Genomic DNA, 24,656 nt, shown 5'->3' on the forward strand with positions numbered 1-24,656 from the left:
AGAGAGGGGGGTAGAATCACGGTTTCTAAACCATAAAACAGACACTACGCACAAAATTATTCCCGCCGCGTGGCTCGTAGTTCGTGGATCGTAATTTTGCGGTTTGGTTATAAATCCCGCCATATCCGCGTTGATAGACGAAATTTAATAGCATTTCGGGTTTACAAGAAATGAAAAAGAAAATGTAATAGAAATCATATATTTAATATTGTCTGAATGTTTCGTTGTTCATTGTTATCGCTACAAGCCATCATTGTAATTTTATGTCGAATTGATTTCGTTACAGCGTGTGCAACATTTAGCAAGTTGAAAACAAGATATGGCAAACGTATCTCTTGACAAAGAAACGTTTTTTCGACGCATGAAGCGTCTTTATGCTGCGTGGAAGGTAAGACCGGTAGATTATGTTTATTATGCATTCAATCATACTGCAAACAATGAAAATGTTTTAAGAACAAAATTTGTTTTTTATTAGGATGGAGAAGCGGGTACTGATGACAGTTTTAGTAAAATGGATTGCCTTGTTTCTGCAGTCGGTACAGATGAGGATATCGTCTATAGTAAATCTACAGCATTGCAAGTAAGTTTACAATTTTATTTTTTATCATTTAATAACTTTTGATAAAGATATTGTTTTATATGTAGTATATTTAGAAGCAAATGATTTAAATTATATATGTATATAAAAATGTTAAATTTTTGCGTATATATATATTCATAATTTAATTATTATGTTGTTTGCTTACTTGTTTGTAGACATGGTTACTCAGTTACGAGCTTACAGATACAATAATGGTTTTGGCTGAAGAGGTTATTTATTTTTTGGCGAGTAAAAAAAAGATTGAGTTCTTACGAAAAGTTGAAAACCAGAAAATAGAAGATACAGGCGTGCCTCCAGTTATGTTACTTGTTAGAGATAGAGTAGGCACATTATATATATATATATATTTATATATTTTAATTTTTATCTTGGTAAAATTTTAGTAAAACATAATTAAGAAGTATGAATGTATCTATGAATATATTCTAGGGTGATGAAGACAAAGCAAATTTTGCCAAACTTATTGAGATAATAAAGCAGAGTAAGAAAGGTAAAACATTGGGTGTATTTTCAAAAGAAAACTATCCAGGTGCCTTCATGGATGCATGGAGAGCATCTTTAAGATCTGAATCTTTTGATACGGTAAGATTTATTATTTCATTTTTATACAATGCATTATATAAATAAAAGATTAAGATTTATCTTTGGTATTAATTAAATCAGGTTGATGTAAGCGCTGCTGCAGCATATGTAATGTGCCCAAAGGAAGAAAGTGAGATTCTAACCATAAAAAAAGCTTGTTTGGTGTCTGTCGATGTTTTTACAAAGTACCTTAAGGATCAAATTATGGAAATTATTGATTCCGATAAAGTATTTCATTATATTTGTTATATTTTGAAATATATATTTCTCTATATATTAATAAATTTAAATGTTTCAGAAAGTCAAACATTCAAAACTAGCAGAAGGTGTGGATACTGCTATAACAAATAAAAAATATGTTACCGGAGTTGATGTAACTCAAGTTGACATGTGTTACCCAGCTATTATACAGAGTGGTGGAAACTATTCCTTGAAGTTTAGTGTAGTTAGTGATAAAAATACTCTCCATTTTGGTGTGATTGTTTGTTCTTTAGGAGCACGTTATAAATCTTACTGTTCAAATATAGTTAGGACATTATTAGTTAATCCTACAAAGACAATAGAGGTATGAGTTAAGATTTTACAATGTGAATATATGGTTGCAACATATAAATGTAATGTATGAACTATTTTAGGATAATTACAACTTTCTTTTACAATTAGAAGAAGAAATATTGAAAAAGCTTGTTGCTGGTACAAAATTAAGTGATGTATATGAAACAGGTGTAAAATTTGTTAAGGATGAAAAACCTGATATGTTGGATCATTTGACTAAGAACTTCGGATTTGCAATGGGTATTGAGTTTAGAGAAAGTTCATTATTGCTAGGTCCAAAAACGCATGCTTTGGCAAAAAAGGGTATGGTATTTAACATCAATGTAGGTTTAGGCAATCTTTCAAATCTAGATGCCACTGAAAAAGAAGGGAAAATTTATGCCCTTTTTATTGGTGATACTGTCATGGTCAATGAGGTAATGTCTAATTTTATATTATTTTTCTTTAAACAGAGAGTTTCAGTATACAAGTGATAAATATTAATAAATTATTTTATACTTGCATATTTTAGGGCCAGCCTGCTACAAATTTAACACCTTCCAAGAAGAAAGTAAAGAATATAGGTATATACGTTAAAGACGATGAAGAAGAAGAGGAAGAAGGCAGTGGTAAAGAGAATGAACATAAACCTGAAATATTGGGTAGAGGTAAAAGAACAGCTGTTATAGAGTCAAAATTAAGAACAGAACATAGCTCAGAGGAAAAAAGAAAACAACATCAAAAAGAATTGGCTCAACAATTGAATGAAGTTGCTAAAGCACGATTGGCTCAGCAATCTGGCGGAAAAGAACAAGAAAAAATACGTAAATCAACTGTATCATATAAGAGCTTAAGCCATATGCCACGTGAGCCAGAAGTGAAAGAGCTAAAGTTATATGTTGGTAAGATTTATGAATTACATACTATATCTATAAGAATTAATTAAACTTGATGTACATAATATTAATATTTTTTTTTTTTTCTTCTTTTCTTATAGATAAAAAGTACGAAACCGTAATTTTACCAATTTTTGGTATTCCTGTACCTTTTCACATATCAACAATCAAGAACATTTCTCAGTCTGTTGAGGGTGACTACACTTATCTTAGAATAAATTTCTTTCATCCTGGTGCAACGATGGGTCGTAATGAAGGAGGCTCGTATCCACAACCTGATGCAACTTTTGTAAAGGAAGTGTTAGTATTATATAATAAATATATATTTTAACTTTTCTAATAATAATTATCAATATATGTTAATAATATTACTATTTTTGAATGTAACTTATTTTACAATGTTTTTAGAACATATCGAAGTACAAATACCAAAGAACCTGGTGAAATTTCTGCTCCCTCGTCTAATTTAAATACAGCATTTAGATTGATTAAAGAAGTTCAAAAAAAATTCAAGAATAGAGAAGCAGAAGAAAGAGAAAAAGAGGATTTAGTAAAACAAGATACATTAATACTTTCACAAAATAAGGGTAACCCAAAGCTAAAAGACTTATACATTCGACCAAATATTGTTACTAAAAGAATGACAGGAGGCTTAGAAGCTCATACTAATGGGTTTCGATATACTTCTGTAAGAGGCGATAAAGTTGACATTCTTTATAATAATATTAAAAATGCTTTCTTTCAACCCTGCGATGGAGAGATGATAATCCTTCTTCATTTTCATTTGAAGGTACATACTAATCGCACTAATATGACTCTGATTGTGAATAATTTTTTTCTAATACATATTTTATATTTTCAGCATGCTATTATGTTTGGTAAAAAGAAGCACGTGGATGTGCAGTTTTACACAGAAGTTGGTGAAATCACCACAGATTTAGGGAAACATCAGCATATGCATGATCGTGATGATCTTGCTGCAGAACAATCTGAAAGAGAACTTAGGCACAAATTAAAAACAGCCTTTAAAAGTTTTTGTGAAAAGGTAACATTTCGCGAAATAAGTTATTTGTATTATTATTTATTCATATTTTTAATAGGTCGAAGGTATGACGAAACAGGAAATAGAATTTGATACACCTTTTAGAGAATTAGGATTTCCTGGTGCCCCATATCGAAGTACTGTACTTTTACAACCTACTAGTGGATGTTTAGTAAATCTCACAGAATGGGTATGATACTATTTTACTTTCATTTATTACATATTTTCATATTTCAACATGATTAGCGATCAAAGTTACTATCACATTAAATTTTGATTAATTTTAAATTGTAGCCTCCCTTCGTCATTACATTGGAAGATGTTGAACTTGTTCACTTTGAAAGAGTACAATTTCATTTGAAAAATTTTGATATGATTTTTGTTTTCAAAGACTATCATAGAAAAGTTGCTATGGTTAATGCCATTCCAATGAACATGCTGGACCATGTCAAAGAGTGGTTAAAGTAAGTTTTTTTTATTTATTTCATATGTATTTTGCGAACATATGTTGCCAATAATAACTAATAATTTTTTTCTTTTCTAGTTCCTGCGATATTAGATATACAGAAGGTGTACAATCTTTAAATTGGACAAAAATTATGAAGACTATAACAGATGATCCAGAAGGATTTTTCGATAGCGGTGGGTGGACATTTTTAGATCCAGAAAGTGATGCTGAAAATGAAGAGGTTGAAGACGAAGAGGAAGAAGAAGATGATGCTTACGAGGTTTGTGATACTCATTATTAATGAATATAAAATATTAATAATTAATAAAAAAATTAAAAGTAGTTTATCTTATGAAGAAATACTTGAATTTTCTTTTAGCCATCTGATCTAGACAGTGAAGAAGAATCTGATGATGATTCAGAATATTCAGAAGCATCTGAACATTCCGATAGTGAAGGTAATTCGAGAAATAACATATTTTCTTTTTAAAAAAAATCTATTTGCCCGAAATTATTTTATGAAATTAATTTATATTTCATTTATAGAGGAAGAATTGGGTAGTTCAGAAGAATCTGGTAAAGATTGGTCAGATCTAGAACGAGAAGCAGCTGAAGAAGATAAAGAAAGAGGGGAGGGACGTTATCGTGACGATTACAATTCAAGTAAAAAAAAGAAATCGAGTCGTAGACAATCACCTTCACCAGCAAAAGACAGGTATGGAAATAACAAAATTGTTACTAAACTTAATTGAATATTATATGCAACGTGATGTGTTATAAAATATCGTATTTATAATTATTTTAAGGCACAATTCGAAACACAAAAGTTCTAGCAATTCCAAAAGCAAAAGTTCATCGAGCAGTAAAGATAGAAGATCATCGGATAAACACAGGTAAAATAGTTTTAAGAAATAAATGTAGACAATATATATTCTGCATTATTTTCTAATTATATATGTATACATATATACATTCCTATTACATTGAGTTGATAATTTAATAATTAAAGAACGGATCGATCGCGGAGTGGAGGATCACACAAGAAAGTGTCTCCTTCTAAATCATCTAAACACAGGTGATTACCACCAATTTTGATTGTTTCATAATTATTATACTAATGATGATTTTATTTTTTCATTTTTGTCATATAGCCCCAGAAAAAGTGATAAGCACGATAAACATGATAAACACAAGTCATCGCACTCTTCTTCCAACAGTAAAAAGCGGTCACGGGAAGACAGTGTAGACAGAAGTGACAGGGGGTCCAAAAAATCTAAGTAAGTATTTGTGAAGATAAAAACTTATATGACAATTAATACTTAATTATTTGAAAAATATATATAGTGATTTAGTACATTCTAATTATGTAATTTTATCATTCTAATTATGTAAATTTATTATAGGAAGTGAATCTGAAAGGGAACTGTGTATTGAAAATAGAACACTTGTATGAACTCACATACGTGTTGGACTTAAGTGAAGCTTTGTCATCTCTGGTTTGGAAAGTAGACAGTATGCCTATAGGGATAGTACATTTTCTTGCATTGAAAACACCTTTTTAAGGTGTTCAAATACGTGTATACGTGCTGATGTTGAATCCAACATACACAACAGCAACAATATAACGGAAGCCAATTGATGTAAAGTTGTATGCAAACAAATTTTTGTTATTGGTCAACAATTGTACATAAAAGTATAGTTTTTACCTCTAATAAACATATACAGTCAGATATGTATACATCGTACCTCAACTATTGGTATTATCATTTTCAACCTATAAATAGTAATGACAGTACTATTTGTATTCCCTAATTATTTTTTTTTCTCTGTTTTCATGTTGCTACTGTATATTATTGTAAGAATATTTTGAGATTATTTTGTGTAAATAGTACTTTTGCAGCCAATACTTTGATTTATGCAATTCACTTACTTTCTTTCTTTTTTTTTTTCTTATGTTTCTATTTTCCTTTACTGATTTAAATATATAATTTTTATTTTTCGATATAGACAAATATACTTTTCTATGATATTAAGGAGATTGCGTAGTTGAATATTGCGAGTGTTTTCATGCAAGAAAATGATCTATCCATAATGTGCAGGAATGAAATGATTCAGATGTAAACTCAGAAAGATAAAAAAAGTAAAAGAGAGTTTCAAATTTTCTTTGCTTAATGAAATTTGTACCTTTGCGATAGAAATAAACAATAAGATATTTATCATAAATGTAGAAGTAATGTCACTCATAAGATAAACGTTCCATACAAATATGAAATATTTAAAAACGATGATATATGTTTAACAAATGATTTTTTTTACATCGAGACATTGTTAATATTATCGTTAATATACTTTAAGTAAACTTTAGACATAATGTTGATATACACTTTATATAAGTATATTTATACGCGTGTTTGTATATGTGTACACGCGTACGTGTATACATATTGTCGATATATTTTGCATAAAGAAACACTCAAGTTCCAAATATGGCATGCAACAAAAATCCACTGAAGAAGATCCGTCTATTCATAAGGTAAATGTAGGATATAAGTGAAAGTACTCTCTGGCAAGTGGTATTCCTGCTTTCACCGCGCGATGTTTCACCATCGTATACATAACTGAAGAAACTGACGGGGAAGTCATTTCTACGGTGCTTATATAGATTACAATGTCCCAAAGTTCTTCAAAAGTAAGCATATGTGTATATATATATATAAATATATATATATATATGTGTACACACATGAATGAAAATCAGTCATTGATTATTTTCTTGCGTTTATTTATAAAAATGTAAAAGCTGAATATATTATAATTCACGAGAGAGTGATTTATCGCTCATTTATAAATACTTTTATAAGTACTTAGAAGTAATTTTGTACAGGAAGACAATGGAAAATCGACAGTACATTAATGTTGAACAATAAATTTTAATTTCGTCCTATTTGATCAATTTGAGTTTGCAGATTGTTAACAACTTCTGGTGGTACGTGCTCTCCAAGTATTTCAAAAAGATTTATCCTTTGATCTCCAGGAATCGATTCGTATGCAGCCAATTCTATCCCTTCTTGAACCTTTTGTATCGTCGCATCCTTAGGAATGAGATAAGTGTTTTGAGCTTGCCTAATCGCTTCATTACTGAAGATTTGACCATCTTTTTGCGGGTATGCAGATGCGATAGTTATTACAACGAGAAGGATCGTCGCTATCTTGTGAAATCTCATCTGAGAATGAACATCGAAATATATATTTACACATGACAATATGTTAACATTCTAAACATAGCAATGTTTAATCGAATGAAAATAAATAAATATTAAATTTGGCGTAAATCTTTATTATTCATTTTTTTTTTAAATACTTAAATACGTGATACTTTCTGTTTTTAATTATATCACACCAAGTGTATATTTACCAATAAACTATTTCTTTATATTACGATAAACATTGAAAGTGACATACGTTAATTGAAAGTTGAAAGCGCAAAAATTTCTTTATAAGAAAAAAGATATATTATTATTTAGATTTTTTTTTTTTTTTTTTTTTTCTTAAAGTAAAAATTTATAAAAGAGAACAATAAATTTTTTTTGTATTAAACTTGAACGTATATTATTTGCAAAAACTAATATTATTTTCAGTTTCAAACATAATCTAAATATATTACGAAAAGGAAAGTTTACCATGTGCTGTTTAGAAAAAGAAATATAAAATATAACATCATAAAAAAAACCCAATGATTTTTTATCACAACATAATGCACACTCACGGTTGGTATTTACGTTGAAGCAAAGCGCTGTTTCACGAACGATTCCAAATGACTAAGCGGAGTGATGGTAGAAGGTGCCTTATATACTTGAAGCCTCAGGTAAAACAGGTGAACGCCACTCCCATCAATGGTTAATGAGAAATCAACGTTTTAATCTTTGATTTAAAACCGGATCAACTCATTCTAACTATTTCGAATCTCAAGAACATTGCTTTTATAGTAAAATTGATCAACTTTTATACATCTCAATGGTTATTTCCTTAATTGTTTAATAACAAAAAAAAAATATATATATATATATTTCCATTTTGATGTAATATATCTACATATATAAAAATATAATGCAAATATTTTGATAATAAAATATATTACATGATACAAAAAAATATGCAGTTAAGTAATTATTTATGATTATTACTTCTTCCTACGATGAATTGTAAAATTTTGATTTTTCTTTCAAAATTATTTTCTTTTTTTTTTTTTTTTAATAAATAAATGAATATATTATTATTAAATTTATTCTTTAAAGTTTTTTCAAAAATCTATCAAAAGTCGAAATTTCATTCTTGCATTGCTACTTGATATATGTCTGTAGTTATATGAATGTACGTATATATATATATATATATATATATATATTGGAAGAGTGTATTATTCGGACGAGTAGAAAGTGACGCAACGAAAGAAGACGGGGACAACTCACATTTCAGACTTTCATTCGATCACTTTTCAATCGTCACGGAGTATATAAAAGAAAGAATCTTTATTATGTTGTAATACTTTAACTTTTTCAAAAAGAAAATATTATTTTAAATATATTTAAATTATACATGTGTGTGTGTGTGTGTGTGTGTGTGTATGTGTATTACGTTATATTATGTATTAAATAATTTAATAATATAAATAATTTAAATAAATTTGTTTTATACTAATCTCGTTTATATCCATAATATATCATATTTTCTCTCTTTTATGGATTTTTTCATAAGGGTCATATAGTATAACGAGTATAAAGTACGAGCAATTTTAACAATGAATATACTGCAACATATTAAAATAATATACAGTGTGTTATGCGATAAATATAAAAAATCTCAATAGTTCGTCATTTGGAGAAAAAAATATTATATAGCTATTAGAAAATCATACGAATATATGTGTGTGATCATTTATATCAATGAATAATTAATAATTATACATCAAAGTTAGTATACCTTGAGAACAATTTGCAGTACCATCTCATCCAATTTTAAATAGAAAGCTTTATTATAAAACGCATTCTTTCTAAAAGTAATCACAAAGAAGATTGTGTTGTAATAAATACGATAATCCGAAAATGTTAACTTTATAAAGTATATGCTGGAAATTTGGCCATACTTGGCTTTTGCATATCTATAAGAAAATAAATTACACCAGCAAGACCTGAAATAGTACATGTACAGAAAACTGTTAGTATATATATATATATATATCTAAATCCAATTTAGTTAATTAAAAACTAAAAATCTATTACATACCTTCAAACAAAGAAAATGGTCTATCAGGAATTCTATTTTGATTTACTCCATAATTACAGCACCATTCCGCATATTTACAAGCTCTATATAGATGTTTTAGATCCTGAGAAAAAATATTTCAGATAATATATATATAAGAAATTAAAAATTAATAATCAATGTAGAAACCTTTGTTTGTTGATACAGATGTAAAAATGTATATGCATTTCCAGAAACTCCATGACATATTCCATATCCTTTTTTCAACAAACCCCTTTCCCAAATTACTTCTCCACATTGTATAGCAGTTTCTAAAAATTTCTTATCCGAATATATCTGTAATTAGAAATATAATTAAATTAAAAAATTATTTCTTATCTATGTAAATTAATCTGAGATGCATATATAAGGACCTCATAGGCAAGGCAAAATAACATAGTCATTCCTGGAGCTCCATGACACCAGTGTATCAATTTATCTGTATTACTTCCTATCGAAGAAGGAAAATTTCCTGATGGATATTTTAGATCTTGAAGATAATATAAAGCTGGTAGTATATAATTTTTCAGTTGTTCTTCATGTAAATAATCTCGAGCCTACCAAAAATAAGTAGAATAAAATATATCAAATGATAAATAAAATTATAACTAATATTATCTTCAATGTAATATACTTGTAAGAGTATGTAGAGAATACCAGCCAATCCATGAGCTGCACCAAGATATTCTGTATCATGCCATGAATACATAAGTGGAGACTTGTAATGTCTCGATGTAGAGTATATATTTCCAGATTTTATTATACTAGAGATAACCTAATGAAAATTTTGTGATATCAAAGTAAATATTTATTTATAGGACCATTTCTTATACATAAGTAATTAAAAAATATAAAAAATATAATTATGGTACAATACCTGTTTGATAATATCAGTTTTTATAGGAGGTGGAGATATATTTGAATTTATATAAAGAAGAGAAAAAAGATATCCAGCTCTTCCATAAAGTAGTTCATCTGGTATTTCACTATGTTCATTTATAACATGGGATGATAAAGATATCAATCTAAAAACGACATTATTTTATTAGCACGTATATATATAATAAGTATTTTTTAATCCGCAATATTATACATACTTAGATATTGCATTTTGTGAATCATCCTTACTTCCATGTTTATGAAATATAACTGCTCCAAGTGCTAATGGTCCAGATAAGCCAGTTAAAAAAGTTATTTCCCTTTTCCATTTAAATTTTTTGATACAGGTTTGTAACAATTCTATTGCTTTCTAAAAAAAAAAGAAAACATGAATTTTTTCTATTAAGAGCTATAAAAGATTTGAATAAGGAATGGATAAGAATATTTTTTTTTTGGTAATTATAAAATATAACATACAGAGTAATATGCAGGTTCATTGAAATAATCAGCATAAAGTTGAAACATATTTGCTATACCAGCAGTTCCTGTGTAAATAGAATGATCGTCATGGTAAGTCCAATCATTTTTATTTTCTTCTAATTTTTGTACCAATTTTTTGGTATTTGTAGTTAGCAAAACTTTAAAATTGTCTGCTATCTGTAAGACATAATAATAATGAATAAAAATTACGTTTTTATTATCATCATTAAGCATGTTTATAAAATTTGTTTATTACAGTATTTTCTTCTGGCTTCAATACGGTAAGACAGGATGAACTTAAATAATCCTGAAAAGGATTTTTATAATTTCGGGAAGTATCCATTATGCTTCTACCGGCTATGGATTGGATATAAAATACAGAATTTCTTATGACTCGTTCAATTTTAACCACTTCCTTTAAAAATATTATGTTTAAGGCTGTTCACCACTTTACCCTCGTAATGTATGTGACTTCAGTGACAGATATGGACGAAATATGAAGAATATGTTTAAAACTACATCTAACAAAAGTAAGAAAACATGTCAGATTATACTTTTTTGAAGACAGATGAATTGAAAAATATTTGTTGTACAAATTTTATACTTCTTATTTCTAATTAAATTTATATAAATATCGACTAATGGTAGAAGAAGGAATTTACTTTACCGACTTATGATAAGTAGATACATGATAAACATGTATCTACTTATCATAAGATTTTTTCATATTTTTGAAAAACCTTTATTTTTATATATAAATTGTTTTCGAAAAAATATCATTTTTTGACATTAATTTTTTTAAAGAAAATAATGCTTTTTCAAAAATTCGAATAAGCCATATCTTCACTTAAACTTTCATTTTTAAAGTAATACCTTTCTCATCAAAATCGGACAAAAATTACGTTTGTAATCATTATTGAATAAATCATTATAAAACCAGAGATGACGAACAATGTTAGAAAAGAAACAAAATGTTTATTGTCTGTTGGAAAAATTGCTAAATATATTATAAATTATATATATATTTTTGCAAACATTTTATAAATATAGTATCATTTATATCTTTTCCAATTTTTTGTTAACTAATTCCAAATTGTGTCTCAAACTCTTCCTTAGTTATCTGAAATAATATAATATTATATGTTGATCAATTAAATAATAAATATATAAAAAAAATAAAGCTGATTTTTATATTTGATTTGAACTGGTTGATTACCTTCTTCTTTTTAAATTTTTTTATTAATGCTACATCTTTTGCTAATTCTTCTAACTCCTCAGAAGTAATAGATCTCTTCTTTTTTTTAACTGGAACAACACCCTTGTCCTGTTGAATTTTTTTCTTTTCTTTTCGCTTTTTACGTTTTTCTTGTTTTTCTAATTTTCTCTTTTTTGTTTCAGTCCAAGATTCTGTTTGTTTACATTTACGTTTTATTTTTCCCGGCCATGTACCTGTATTATGAAACTGATTTAATTTTTCTAATCTGATTCGTTCCTTTTCCTTGTTCAAATATGTAATTGAATTGAAATCAATTTCTGAAGCAACAAAAGATGTTATATCACGTCCTTTCAATTCAGGCATTCGTGGCATTTTTAATAAGCCAAAACCCATGGCAAGATTTCCTAAGTCAATATCTTTTAATCTTAAAATTAAATTACATTCGTGTTTATTATATGCTTGTACATATGATACAAATGCTCTATTTGCTTTATCAAATATTTGTCTATCTTTTAATTGTAAATCACGCATACATTGTAAACACTTTCTCACTATATCCGTACATACTTCTAATTTCATTTCTTGTATATCTACTTTCTGATTTCTTTTAATAAAATCTACGTATGCATCTTCATTTTTTAATAGGAAAAGTAATGCACTTCCTTCGTGCCCAATTCGGGCTGTCCTTCCACATCTGGCAATGTAAATTTATTGATTATAGTTCTAATATATTTGCATTTTCTATAATTCTATTATTATTAATTTATAAATTTTTCATATATTTAAAATTTTTACCTATGTACAAAGTTGCTCGCAGTAGATGGAGGATCATATTGTAATACCCAATCTACTTCTGATATATCAATACCTCTAGCCATAACATCAGTACATATCAAAATGCCAGCTTCTATTGAACGAAACTCATCAAATATTTTATATCTTTTTTTCTTCATTTTGCCGTGTAAAGCTAATACTCGTGTCTCTGATAACATTCTATATAATAATATTTGTGATTTAAAAAGTTCTTGAAATAAATAAAAATTAAAGATAAATATGACTTACGCTTGTATAACATGACTGAAGTAATCTACACACGCACAGGTAGATAAAAAAATCATATATTTTAAATGAATTCCTTTTTGTTGAATAAAACTTATCATTGTTGATAACTTATTTTCAGCTTGTATTATTACATAATTATTTGTTAAACTCAAAGGTGTTGATATATTAGCTTTCTCCTTTACGGAAACAAAAGCCGGATTTCTTAATCCCGCTCTGATTAATTGCTGTAATTCTTTTGTTTGCGTAGCAGAAAATAGACCTGTTCTTCGTAAACGCGGTAAATAGCTTAATATAATATCTAATGTTTTTGAGAAACCTAAGTCTAATAATCTATCAGCTTCATCCAAGATTAATATTTCCTAAAAATGGTATTAAATTGAGAAAGAAATATGATAGGAATAATACATATGTGATGTTAAGTTTAATTACCAAAGATTTCAAGCATTTTGTTAAATTTATACTTTTGCAATTAGAAAGCATATCTTCTAGTCTACCAGGAGTTGCTATTATAATATTGGCACCAGCCTTTAATTTCTCTATATCTTCGTTAATAGTTGTACCACCGACAAGAATTACTTGTTTTAATAATAAAAGTTTATTTAAGAATTTTGTTAATACTTCACTAATTTGAATAGCTAATTCTCTAGTCGGTGTTATTATTAAAGCTCCTATTTCTGTACTTTTCCATTTATCAGGGCGTCTCTATAAACATTTCTGAATGAGATGACATCATGTATTATAACCTAACCAATGTTCTCTTGAAATAATTCATTTATCTAGATACATACTTGTAATATTTCCATTAAAGGAATAAGAAAAGCAAGTGTTTTGCCACTACCTGTTACTGCCTCTGCGGCAACGTCTTTCCCTTTTAAAAGGAGAGGTATACAGGCTGCCTAAAAATATAATAGACGAATTTTTTCCCTTATAAAAATTTAAATCTATAGTTCAAAGAATTATACAAATAATAACAAATAAAAGACATTATACGAGAAATCTTACTTGAACAGGTGTCATAATTTCAAATTTCAATTCTTGAAGTGTTTCTAATACAGGCTTACTTAAAGGAATATCTAATTCTTTCCAATTTTGCGTTTTCATATTTGGTTTGTAAATTTTTACAAGATAATATTCTACAATAACGATAAATTATTAATTACTATTCAAAGTTATATATATGAAACTCGTGAGAGTGAAAAATAAACATGTTTACTTAAAGGTTATGTTTGAACATTATCTTCGTTACCGATCGAGTCTAATACTGTCGTACTGACAAATGTAACAAACGTTTGTATATGATTATTATATATCGATAAAAGACGATATTATTTAATTTTTAGTTTATAGGAAGGGATACATAAAAATGTAAAAATAGATATAAGTGCACACATTCGGTTTTTAACGCATTGACTTTATTTTGATGCATTTTTAAATCTCTTCGATATAAAATTTGTGTCTAACGATGCCAGACTCTGTATTATCTTTCGATTGAGGCTCACCTTTCTTCTTATTTTTTTATATACACACGACTAGGTCTAAGGCCGTAGTATTTATCTTTCCTCTTACAATAAATTGCATATGCATGAATCAGTTGAATAATGCATAATTAATCAATAAATCAATCAATCGAACGATCTTTTTTTTCTTATACATAATCGCATCCTTTCGTCCTTTATTAGAACATTTGTGTATTATTGGTGTTATCGTTGCGAACAGATTGCCGTCATTCATTTAAACATAATCTATTAATATAAGATCCTGAATATTTCTTTTTCTTTTGTCCTCTTTCCCCTTCTTTTTATAGAATCTTTATAAAACCATAAATATGTATTTTATGTTAATGCTTTTTTCCAAAACAATAATCCAATTCAATATACATTAATCATTGAAATTTATACGCAATAAAGAAATTCAATAATAACAGCATCTCATCATCATAATCATCATCATCATCATCATCATTATCATCATCATTATTATCAAATATCATAATAATAATTTCTAAATTATCACATCATGGACATCATTATTTAGATAAATTTGATTAACATTTAAATGATATTGCATAAGAGCGAATTAGATCGGTCTATCTTTCGATTTTATTTCGTATAAGGAAAAAAAGGTAATTTATGTTCTCTCCTTTAGTAATAAAACCACCAAAGTTTGTGTTAAAATAGCACTTCTATCATTTTTCATTTCTTTTCTTTCTTCCTTTCTTTCTTCTTCTTTTTTCTTTTTTTTTTCATGCCACAACGTAGAAACAACACTTTTTTCACTTCATGCTTTTTTATAATATTATCGGAATCGTTTCAATTCGTACATTATTTCAAAAACGACGAATTTGAGATATTACTCGTGTACAAATAACGTTTTTTTTTTTTTTCATTTATTTTTTTTTCTTCTTCATTTCATTTTTTAATCTTGTCGCCGTTGACATTAATACTATCTTTAACAATACTACGACGCGTCAAATACTCCTTTTCTTTGTCTCATACGCATTTACAAACATGTTATAGATGTAGCCTCCTCCCACTTTTTTTTTTTAAAGATCTTACGACGAGAATGTCGTCGAGGTACTCTTTTTCAATGTGTAATTGATTGTACTTAAAATGTTTATATTCATACATACATAAGACACTCTTCGTGTTTCTTTCGTTCTACGAAGAGACATGGCGCAGCATGAAAGTACAGTAAAGTAAGAAAATATCCCGTGTACTTTCGTGTTTTTATGTAATTGCTTGACACAATTATTTTATTTTATTTTATTTTATTTTATTTTATTTTATTTTATTTTAGTTTAGTTTAGTTTTCTTTTTCTTCTTCTTCTTCTTCTTCTTCTTTTTCTTCTTCTTCTTCGTATAAAAAAAGATACTTGAACCATATACGACCATTCGCATTAATGCAGTAACTTTGGATTTTTATAATATTCCAAAGATAAATCGTCGATCCTATTCAATTCGAGTAACATACGTTGCATCAAAAATTTCATTCTTCGTTATTATCAGCGAGAAAATTATCAATCGTTTTATTAGCGATATTCGCATCTTATTATAATTTTTCCTATCAGTAATCTTTCTTATTTCTTCCTGATTACAAGAATTCTAAACAGTATGTAGCAATGGATTGATGTACCGAAAAAATAATCTAGGATTTGGTATTCGTTATTTCATTCTACTGCACTTGTGGCACACAAAATAATAAATTGCGTTGCATTTTCTTTTGTTTTTTGTTATTTTTTGTTTTGCTTGTTTTTTTTTTTTTTTCTTTTTGGATGTGGCATTATAATGAGAAGAAATTATTAATTATTTCTGCTCGATAAAAAGAGCTTTGCTTTAATTTGTGCCTAATATGACCAAGGGAATTGATGGTACACGCTCGAGAATCTTAAACACATAGATGTGGGGAGAGAGGGTATTACTTTTTAAGTAACCCATATTTTGAAAAAATTAATCACTTTCAAAACGGTCGACACTTTTTGCGTTCTTGTTCTTTTTTTTTTTCGTATGCGCTTTTAAAACATCTGCTTTTCTACATACTAAATTATAATCGCAGAAAACACGATATTTGATATGATCTTATTTCATTCGTTTTTATATATATAGTAAAAGAACAATATATGCTAATATGACGAATTAACAAAGTAAAAGAATATTCTGATCGTTCGCACGTTTAAGTAACTTCTTTTATAAGAAAACGAGAGATGACGTAGCTAAAAAAGTTTACAATAGCAACGTATTAAAGTGTTCAGTACCATTATGAAAGTTTCTTGGACTTACAAATCTTATTCTACCATCGTAGAATACTAGTAATCGTCTTTTTCATTAATTAGTCCTTGTAATGGCTACTGATTGTGCGGCAGAATGACTGGTATAGTCTGTTGGGCTCCTGGCGGAGGTTGAGGGGGTAAATATTGCATGTGTTGTGGTGGTATTGGTATGTGAGGTGGGATAATGGGGCACATAATTGGATAACTTGGAGCGTGTCCTTGCGGAGGTGGTTGTGGATAGGTAGGCTGTGGTGTTCCAGGAGGATTGTATGCACTCTGCGTGTGTGGTGGATTGGGATTAGCTGGGGAGGGTGTTTGGCTTGGTGGCTGCTGTGGGACATGTGGATGCGGGTGTGTATGTGGACCCATGTACTGTATGCCAGGAGCTTGCGGGCCTGGTGAATCATGATGGTGATGGTAAGGGTTCGTGGACATATGTGGTGGTGGCGGTGGCGCCTGTACCATGCGTACCATTTGCTGATAGGTTGGTTGCCCTGGATAAGACACCTGGAATGGTGGGTGTAATGGAGCTGGTGCTAACAATGGTTGCCCAGTTGCTGCAGCTACTTGCATTTGAGAAGCTATATCTGGCGCTCGATGTTGCATCATTGGCACTATAAAGACAAAATCTATTAGATTTGTCCTTTTAATAAATTATTAACCATCGTGTCAATAAATATAAATATATTAGAAAATAATATAAGTATATATTATTTTCTAAACACAATATACAATAAAAGTAAATATATTAGAACTTTTGCTAATTGATATTTGTTATTTGTATTTATACAGGATGGGCCAAAATTTAAAAAATAGGATTTTACAAATAATCGGGATATGATTGAAAATTATTTACGTCCTGCAATGTAGTTTTAACAGTATGAAATTACTGCTCATATAATCAGAGCCACAATGATCTTCCTGAAACAACTACTTAGCGAACAAATATTTTCAACAAATTTTTGAGATTAATTGCTCCATTCGTTCTCTCGATCTTTCAGTTCCCGATTACTTCCCATGGGAATATTTGAAGAAACGGGTGTATGTGAACTAACTGCATACACTTGAACAGCTCAAGGAAAATCTCCTTACAGAAATTCAAGCACCAGAGCCTTAAACATTAATTAATGCTATGAAAAATACTATTTAAATTAGTTCATTAATAAAAAAATTATTGATTTCTCACATACTGTTTTGAATTTTGGCCTACCTTGTATATGTGAATATATATATATATATGCTCACCTTTTCTAAATCTTGTTACAGACTGTGCTGGTGGTTGACTGAACGCAGTTGGTGGTTGGCTTGTCATTACGTATGCTGGCATGACAACTGTTGCAGGCATAGTGGCACCGGTATACTGTGGTGTTTGTGGTGTGTGTGGACGACTAGGTGTCGGTGTACTGGGAGATCGCTAAGGATAAACAACTGATGAATAACTGTTTTACAATGGCACTGTACACCATTTACATATATACTTACAGGTGTAAACGGCTTAGCGTTTGGATTAAATTCCTTTGCATTAGGATTTAAAGTTGACTTTTTGAAGGCAGTAGTAATTTTTTCCACTCCTGGTTCTTGCACATTTGATTGCGTGATTGAAGAATTTTGTTGTGGCTGCTGCTGTTGTTGCTGCTGTTGTTGTTGCTGTTGCTGCTGCTGCTGTTGTTGTTGTTGCTGCTGCTGCTGTTGTTGTTGCTGTTGCTGCTGTTGTTGCTGCTGCTGCTGCTGTTGTTGTTGTTGTTGTTGTTGTTGTTGCTGTTGAGCTTGTGGCGGACTCGTGGATCGTACAGGCAATGGCCCCGGTGGTGGTTTGGTAGTAACAACGGACTCTTCTTGAACCGTTTGATGCTGCTGATGTGGGCTTTGATGTTGTGGTTGTGGTTGAGGTTGTTGTTGTTGTGGTTGTGAAGCATTATGTGGTTGGTGATTCTGCTGATGATGTTGTTGAGAAATTTGTGGCGTAGGATGAGCCTCCTGGTGATGATGCTGCTGTTGTTTTCGAGAAACAGACGGTGTTTCCTGAGCAGTCGAATCTGTTAATTTGAAATCTGTTGCAAACTGTCTTAGTTCTGAGTGTTGTTCTTCTCTACTCCTTGGCGTTGAAATCTTGAATTGCATAAATAAATTATGCTTAATCTTCAATTAATTAAAGAATCTTTAAAACAATATTTAATGACAAACCTTTCTATGATCTTGTTTATGTGGAATTATTTCAATACGTTGAATATCTGTAGAATTCTGTTGTTGTACAGAGGAATGTTGTTGATGTCCTGATTGTTGTGGTTGATGCGTAGATGTGGCATTTGGTTGTGAAAAAGGAGCTGGCGGAGCTTTATCTGCTTGAAAAACCTGTTGTCTACCAGGACGTTCACGCTTTTCTGTGTTTATTTTATTAGAAGGTCCCTGTTGTTGAGGCTGCTGCTGTTGTTGTGGCTGCTGTTGCTGTTGTTGTGGCTGTTGTTGTGGCTGCTGCTGCTGTTGTTGTTGTTGCTGCTGTTGTTGCGATGGTTGTTGCTGTTGTTGTGACTGCTGAGGGTAAGTAACTTGAGGAATAGTAGGAGCAGTCTGAGATTGTGGTTGAGTTTGCTGCATTGCTAAGTCCAAAAAAGATTTTTATAAAAGTGTAGCTTACTACAAATAAATTGAAAATAAATGCTCTCCCTGTCCTCCTCCATTCCTCTTTCTATATGTACGTTATGACATAATAAATAAATTGATAACATAACAAAATTTAAAACCAATGAAAAAATTTTACCTGCAGAAGATGCTTGTGTTGTAGGAGTTACAAAAGGGGGTGGAGTATTGTAAGTAGTATGTACAACTACTCCAGTTGGTGGCATTGCCATATTAAGAGGTACTGGATGCGGCATAGAGCCATGGGAGGTTTGAAGACCAACTGGGATGTTAGGCGATACATTGACATTGGACGATGGTGCTTGATTAAAAACAGATTTGCTAGTTGCAGATCCTGGTGAAGAGGGTGGTGGTGTAGATCTTATTAATTTCCCAGTATCCCAATTTTTCTTTTTCAAAGGAGGTGGGACGTATTTACCTTCGTTTGGTCTTACCTAGTAACATTATAAATGTAAGATAAATATACAGCTTTATATAAAAAAAATTACATAAACATAATATAATAATATTTACTACGGAAGCAAATCTTTCCTCTTCATCGCCATTTTCTAATTCTAACCGTGCTTTATGATTTGGTTGAGATTCTATCTCATTTGCTATTTCCGCTGCCTTCTGTTCCTGTTCTTTGTAATCTTTTGTATCTTTACGCTGAAGTTGTAAGGTATAACCAACTAATGATGGTTCAAACGTCGTTTGAACTCCATATTTTTGCTCATTTTTGCGGAACATTTCGTTTACATCCCATCCGTTCTAAAAATATAATTATCTCTACACAACTCACCGAATTAAATACTACGTTCATAATTTTCAATACAAAATCACAAAAAACTTACGGCACCACCATCTAATTCTAAATCATCACCATTCATAGTAGACGGCGCATCCCATGGCTCGAGTTCCTTCTCTCCAACTATACCATTAAATTTACTAATAGCAGTATCCGTTTGGAAAGTATCTCTTATGGCATAATCTAGATCAACATCCTTGGCAGACATCGTTATAATATCATGAGGTTTAAAAATCAATTTTTCTACTACACTTTCGACACTAATTTTCCCGGAACTTTCTACCCGATGAGCCATCTCTAGAACCACATCAAAACGACTGGAGAAAGTTCTAAAAATTCCTTCATAAACTGAACCATTTTGTGTTTGTATCTACAACAATATTTGAAATATATTAATTTTTATAAAAAGGAATATGCATGAAAACATTCCGTGCATGCTTGAGTCAAATTTACTTAAGCTTTTACACTTTTGGAAGAGTAAATCTTAAAAAAGAAAAAAAAAACAAGTTAAATACCTGCACTGTGTTACCAACATGGCTAGTGACAGAATGCATAAAGTGTGCATTATTATAAACACCTTCAGCAGCAACACATCTATCTTGTGGCCCTCTTGCTCGTGGTGACCTAAGAATTTATATTATTCTCATAATAAACCTTACTCAATAGATTTATATTGTCTTTGTTTTTCTTTTCTTTTTTTTTGTCTATATTTCGATGTTTGCATTTATAAAAAAGAAAAAATAGAAAAAAGAAAGCAAGGAAATAAGTAAAGAAAAGAAATAAGAAGAAAGAAAGAAACAAAGAAAGAAAGAAAGAAAGAAAGAAAGAAAGAAAGAAAGAAAGAAAGATTTATAATTAGAAGCAATACCTAGTAGGATTAGAACGATTCTTTCTCTTGCTATTCATCCTGCCAGCCGTTGACGTTTCCTCGTCAGTGGTTGGTGGATTTCTGGCGCCTATTTGATGGTGCCCTTCTTGTTTCCTAATATATATATATATAGGGATCGGAATTTTGACTAAATTTTCCTAATAATCTTTTAGCGTCAAAAGAAATTTTTTTCTATAGTTTCTCGTTAAACGACAAAAAGGTAAAGAGGGAAAGAGAGAGAGAGAGAGAATGAAAGCGAGAGAGAGAGAGAGGAAGAGAGAGAAAGCGAGAAAGCAAGAGAGAGAGAGAAAGAGAGAGAGAAAAGGGGGAGAAAGAGAGAGAGCGCAAGAAACGAAGGCAGAGAGGGAGAAAGCGGGAAAGACGGAAACAGAAAAATAGTAAGAAGGAAAGAGATGGAAGGAAGAAAAAAAGAAAAAGGAAAAATGGAGATAAAGAAATAATGATGGAAACGAGGAAAAACGTGACGCCGGTAAGTATTTGATAGTTACGAGGTTACACAATTTTAATTATGTCTTTATAGAATTTTTTTAAATTCACAAAAATTGAAATTGACAATAGGCCTTACTGGCCGAGATAACTATTGACACATTTGTAATTGGCTTTTTTAGGTTATGCTGAAAGTCCCTTGTAATAGCACGTTCGTCTCGTTGAAAAAGAACGCGCGCGCGTGCGTGACACTGTAGTTTGACAGATGCAAGGACGTGTGGAAAGGTGGAAGAAGAAGAACGTGTCGGGATTTTGAAGGTTGACGTACACGGGGGAGGCAGGAGCTGCTCGACACACGATATTTCTCTTGGTGCTGCGTGACGTAACTAGGTTCCACCTTCCGCGTGGAATGAAATGTTCAACACGAGTCTACGGTCTAACAACGTTACGAAAATGTGTTTGTGAGAGAGAGAAAGAGAGAGAGAGAGATCGTACTTTCCTATTATTTCTTCCTTTCTTAGAATATATTTTTAATTAATTAATCAACATGTGGTAAACGATAAAAGCTAGCACACAAGCCGCCCGATCAACCCGATCCCGGTGACTGCCGCAGCACAGTCGCCACCTGGCGAATAATCTATCTCGTTACGTACCAACATATATATCATCTTTTTGTTGAGATCCAATTCCCTTTTATTTATGATATCTTTCAACGACCAATCAGCATGCGTTCCTCCATGAAAATTCCTACGTACTTCTAAGCAACTCTTGATTTTCTTTCTTTTCTTTTTTATATACATATATATAAACCATCTAATATACATATATATATATGTATGTATATATAACGTATTTTTATTGCACATCGGTATCTCAGTTCGAAAAACATCTCCATTTTGTAATTTTTTAATTTCTCCTTAAAAATGTTCAATAGATTTTTATTATTTTCTTATGAAAAATCATATTTTTATATCCGAACTTATATAATTATTAAAATGATTTATTCTTTTAATATAAGAATTTCTTTCAAAAAATACAATATAAAATTTGTAAATACTTTTATAGTACGATATTTATTAAATAACATACGATGTTTATTAAACAGTTTATTTAATTAAAAAAGAAATTTGATTGGATAATGACAAAAAGTTCTCTTTTACGGCTGTAGATGGCGCGACGAGTGCAAAATGCATATTTGAAATTCGTAACTAGTGGAACAGTGTAATTTCGGATCAAATCAAATTTCTGAAGATGAGAAATGTTTAATTGGAATAATCTATTTGGATTTGTAAAAGATATGTACGTATTAATAACATGTTAACAACATTAAATAGAATCATTATAGAATAATATTATTAAGATCGAGTAATTAGTTAACATATTTCACTTTGTTTACTTTTTAATAATGGCTGCTTACTTGTTTTTTTTCATAATAATTTTTCTAAGATAACAACACGCAGACAGATATGTGAATGCATATTAGAATTTGTTTTCTTATTTTTAACTTACGTATTAATGTAAAATATCACTAATATTCGTCCTCGTCCGAGTTGTATAAATTATTAAGTTTTCGAATGATATTCTTCGTTCTGTCTGAAACGAAGTCATTTATTTGTCCTAAAACATTAACGAAATCGATCACTTTTTCGAATCCCTTATTTATTTTATTGGATCTTATATCCTTGGAATTAATTTCTTCTTTCTTTAATTTGATTCGATCTTCCTGAGAAAGTTCATTGAGCTTTTGCAATAATGTTTTATATTTTTTATTAAGCCTTACTTGACTAACTCCTAAGGATATCTATTCGATAAAAACACAAAATAAATAAATAAAATAAGTTTCATTTCGCCGCAATGAATATTTTGATATTGATTAGACTACAATATTGTATTTTTTACTTTGTATGAATTGTTTTGACGATTTAAAAAAAAAATATATATATATATGTAGGTTAGATCTTTGAACTTACCACAAGTAATAAAAAAAATAAAATGTACGATTTCATTTTGCCTGATGATAAACGTAATGAAATTTTGTGTGTGTGTCGTGTGTGTGCGTGCGCGCGTGTGATTAGTGTAGTAAGTTATTAATAGTAAATCTTATGGTGCTTCCTTATTTTCTTTTTGTTTCGTTTTTCTATTGAAATAATTCACTTATCAAGTCGAGCAATAAATAAACGCGTATAAAGTCTCTGGTGTTATCAAGTAACGACTGTGAACGTAGTGACCTAAATAATTTCTTTTATAAAGCGTTCGCAAATCGTTACATTGAAAATTATGAAACGATTGACAATTTTCTCTGATTAATTTAGGTTAAAGGTATATTTCAATATGCAATATAAAATTTTTTGCTTTACTATTACGTATAAATTCATAAAGTCACACACGCACGCACAAAATATTATTTATATATTTGTTTATATGTATATTTTAAGAAATTTATGTAATAAATATATATATATATATATATATATATAATATATTTTTTATTATATATATATATATACTCATGATGGTCCAATGGTCTAAATGATTCGAACTAAGAATTTATCTATTTTATAATAATTATAATAATAATAATAATAATAATAATAATAATAATAATAATAATAATAATAATGTGTAATAATAATAATAATAATAATAATAATAATAATAATAATTATTATTATTATTATTATTATTATTATTATTATTATCATTATTATTATCATTATTAAAGTTTGATAATTTTTTTCTTCTCCAAATGAAATTATTATAAAATGTTAATATGAATTAATAAAAACGAAAGATAGTAATATATTACGAACAATTTATTAATTATTACAAATTTACTAGACGATACATATGTGAAAAATTATTATCAAATTATAAGAAACGTTCATATAAAAATTTGAACATCTTTTTGGTATTGTAGAAATACGAAATTTTATTGCGAAATAAGTATGACGATTTTTTTTTTACATAAGTGGATATGTAATCGAAATGATTCAGCAGTATTACCTAATCAGTTTATTAAAATTACTCGTAATCATATATGATATTTCATATGATTTTTATATGTTAAGTAAAATTTTTTTTTATCGCGAAATTAATAGATTTATTTATTG

The 24,656-nt window shown here is 29.5% G+C and overlaps 5 protein-coding genes across 9 annotated transcripts; 1 reads left to right on the forward strand and 4 right to left on the reverse strand.

Moving 5' to 3' along the window:
- Positions 1–29: 29 nt before the first annotated feature.
- On the forward strand, positions 30–5,854 carry LOC124426655 (FACT complex subunit spt16). Of its 2 annotated transcripts, XM_046968608.1 has the most exons (21): positions 30–184; positions 287–388; positions 476–580; positions 757–921; positions 1,031–1,183; positions 1,265–1,411; positions 1,482–1,748; positions 1,819–2,154; positions 2,250–2,619; positions 2,715–2,913; positions 3,022–3,403; positions 3,476–3,658; positions 3,714–3,845; positions 3,950–4,119; positions 4,200–4,383; positions 4,483–4,561; positions 4,650–4,818; positions 4,910–4,996; positions 5,113–5,178; positions 5,255–5,380; positions 5,507–5,854. In XM_046968608.1, the coding sequence occupies exons 2-21, from the start codon at positions 320–322 to the stop codon at positions 5,511–5,513; spliced, it is 3,396 nt and encodes a 1,131-aa protein (XP_046824564.1). In that variant the 5' UTR covers positions 30–184; positions 287–319; the 3' UTR covers positions 5,514–5,854. The 2 variants fall into 2 exon arrangements, with proteins under 2 accessions (XP_046824564.1, XP_046824565.1); XM_046968609.1 differs by lacking the exon at positions 5,113–5,178.
- Positions 5,855–6,868: 1,014 nt separating this feature from the next.
- LOC124426657 lies at positions 6,869–8,128 on the reverse strand. 2 transcript variants are annotated; one of them, XM_046968612.1, is made up of 2 exons: positions 7,870–8,128; positions 6,869–7,327 (listed from the first exon to the last, which is right to left on the reverse strand). In XM_046968612.1, exon 2 carries the CDS (start codon positions 7,325–7,327, stop codon positions 7,034–7,036), a length of 294 nt encoding a protein of 97 aa, XP_046824568.1. In that variant the 5' UTR covers positions 7,870–8,128; the 3' UTR covers positions 6,869–7,033. The 2 variants fall into 2 exon arrangements, with proteins under 2 accessions (XP_046824568.1, XP_046824567.1); XM_046968611.1 differs by having other exon boundaries at positions 7,784–8,128.
- An 895-nt stretch (positions 8,129–9,023) lies between these two features.
- On the reverse strand, positions 9,024–11,373 carry LOC124426656 (lanC-like protein 2). The gene is made up of 10 exons (XM_046968610.1): positions 11,218–11,373; positions 11,020–11,120; positions 10,761–10,940; positions 10,502–10,653; positions 10,282–10,429; positions 10,039–10,179; positions 9,779–9,961; positions 9,555–9,701; positions 9,387–9,489; positions 9,024–9,291 (listed from the first exon to the last, which is right to left on the reverse strand). The coding sequence occupies exons 2-10, from the start codon at positions 11,104–11,106 to the stop codon at positions 9,215–9,217; spliced, it is 1,218 nt and encodes a 405-aa protein (XP_046824566.1). The 5' UTR covers positions 11,107–11,120; positions 11,218–11,373; the 3' UTR covers positions 9,024–9,214.
- A 394-nt stretch (positions 11,374–11,767) lies between these two features.
- LOC124426523 (ATP-dependent RNA helicase DDX55) lies at positions 11,768–14,317 on the reverse strand. Its single transcript, XM_046968284.1, has 8 exons — positions 14,255–14,317; positions 14,044–14,174; positions 13,830–13,937; positions 13,471–13,743; positions 13,042–13,400; positions 12,775–12,972; positions 11,980–12,673; positions 11,768–11,883 (listed from the first exon to the last, which is right to left on the reverse strand). Exons 2-8 carry the CDS (start codon positions 14,140–14,142, stop codon positions 11,842–11,844), a joined length of 1,773 nt encoding a protein of 590 aa, XP_046824240.1. The 5' UTR covers positions 14,143–14,174; positions 14,255–14,317; the 3' UTR covers positions 11,768–11,841.
- Positions 14,318–14,431: 114 nt separating this feature from the next.
- Positions 14,432–22,251, reverse strand: LOC124426522 (ataxin-2 homolog). Of its 3 annotated transcripts, XM_046968281.1 has the most exons (10): positions 22,042–22,251; positions 21,100–21,213; positions 20,747–20,855; positions 20,278–20,601; positions 19,958–20,194; positions 19,566–19,878; positions 18,992–19,404; positions 18,290–18,916; positions 18,053–18,221; positions 14,432–17,436 (listed from the first exon to the last, which is right to left on the reverse strand). In XM_046968281.1, exons 2-10 carry the CDS (start codon positions 21,135–21,137, stop codon positions 16,883–16,885), a joined length of 2,784 nt encoding a protein of 927 aa, XP_046824237.1. In that variant the 5' UTR covers positions 21,138–21,213; positions 22,042–22,251; the 3' UTR covers positions 14,432–16,882. The 3 variants fall into 3 exon arrangements, with proteins under 3 accessions (XP_046824237.1, XP_046824236.1, XP_046824238.1); XM_046968280.1 differs by having other exon boundaries at positions 21,100–22,251; XM_046968282.1 differs by having other exon boundaries at positions 14,432–17,421; positions 21,100–22,226.
- Between the last annotated feature and the right edge of the window lie 2,405 nt (positions 22,252–24,656).

This window comes from Vespa crabro, chromosome 9 (genome assembly GCF_910589235.1).
Source record: "Vespa crabro chromosome 9, iyVesCrab1.2, whole genome shotgun sequence".
NCBI classification, from domain to species: Eukaryota; Metazoa; Arthropoda; class Insecta; order Hymenoptera; family Vespidae; genus Vespa; species Vespa crabro.

Bases quoted from the DNA above. Each gene is read 5' to 3' on its own strand.
- LOC124426522 (XM_046968281.1), bottom strand. From the start codon at position 21,137: ATGAATAGCAAGAGAAAGAATCGTTCTAATCCTACTAG. The intron at 20,602-20,746 runs GTATTTAACTTG...ATATTGTTGTAG, and splicing joins ATGTTGGTAACACAGTGCAG to ATACAAACACAAAATGGTTC. The intron at 19,405-19,565 runs GTAAAATTTTTT...TTTTGGACTTAG, and splicing joins AACACAAGCATCTTCTGCAG to CAATGCAGCAAACTCAACCA.
- LOC124426655 (XM_046968608.1), top strand. From the start codon at position 320: ATGGCAAACGTATCTCTTGACAAAGAAACGTTTTTTCGACGCATGAAG. The intron at 4,819-4,909 runs GTATGGAAATAA...AATTATTTTAAG, and splicing joins CCTTCACCAGCAAAAGACAG to GCACAATTCGAAACACAAAA. The intron at 4,997-5,112 runs GTAAAATAGTTT...TAATAATTAAAG, and splicing joins AGATCATCGGATAAACACAG to AACGGATCGATCGCGGAGTG.
- LOC124426523 (XM_046968284.1), bottom strand. From the start codon at position 14,142: ATGAAAACGCAAAATTGGAAAGAATTAGATATTCCTTTAAGTAAGCCT. The intron at 12,973-13,041 runs GTAAGTCATATT...ATTATTATATAG, and splicing joins TTCAGTCATGTTATACAAGC to AATGTTATCAGAGACACGAG. The intron at 11,884-11,979 runs GTAATCAACCAG...ATATTATTTCAG, and splicing joins AAAAATTTAAAAAGAAGAAG to ATAACTAAGGAAGAGTTTGA.
- LOC124426656 (XM_046968610.1), bottom strand. From the start codon at position 11,106: ATGGATACTTCCCGAAATTATAAAAATCCTTTTCAGGATTATTTAAGT. The intron at 9,702-9,778 runs GTCCTTATATAT...TTCTAATTACAG, and splicing joins TATTTTGCCTTGCCTATGAG to ATATATTCGGATAAGAAATT. The intron at 9,292-9,386 runs GTATGTAATAGA...GTACTATTTCAG, and splicing joins ACCATTTTCTTTGTTTGAAG to GTCTTGCTGGTGTAATTTAT.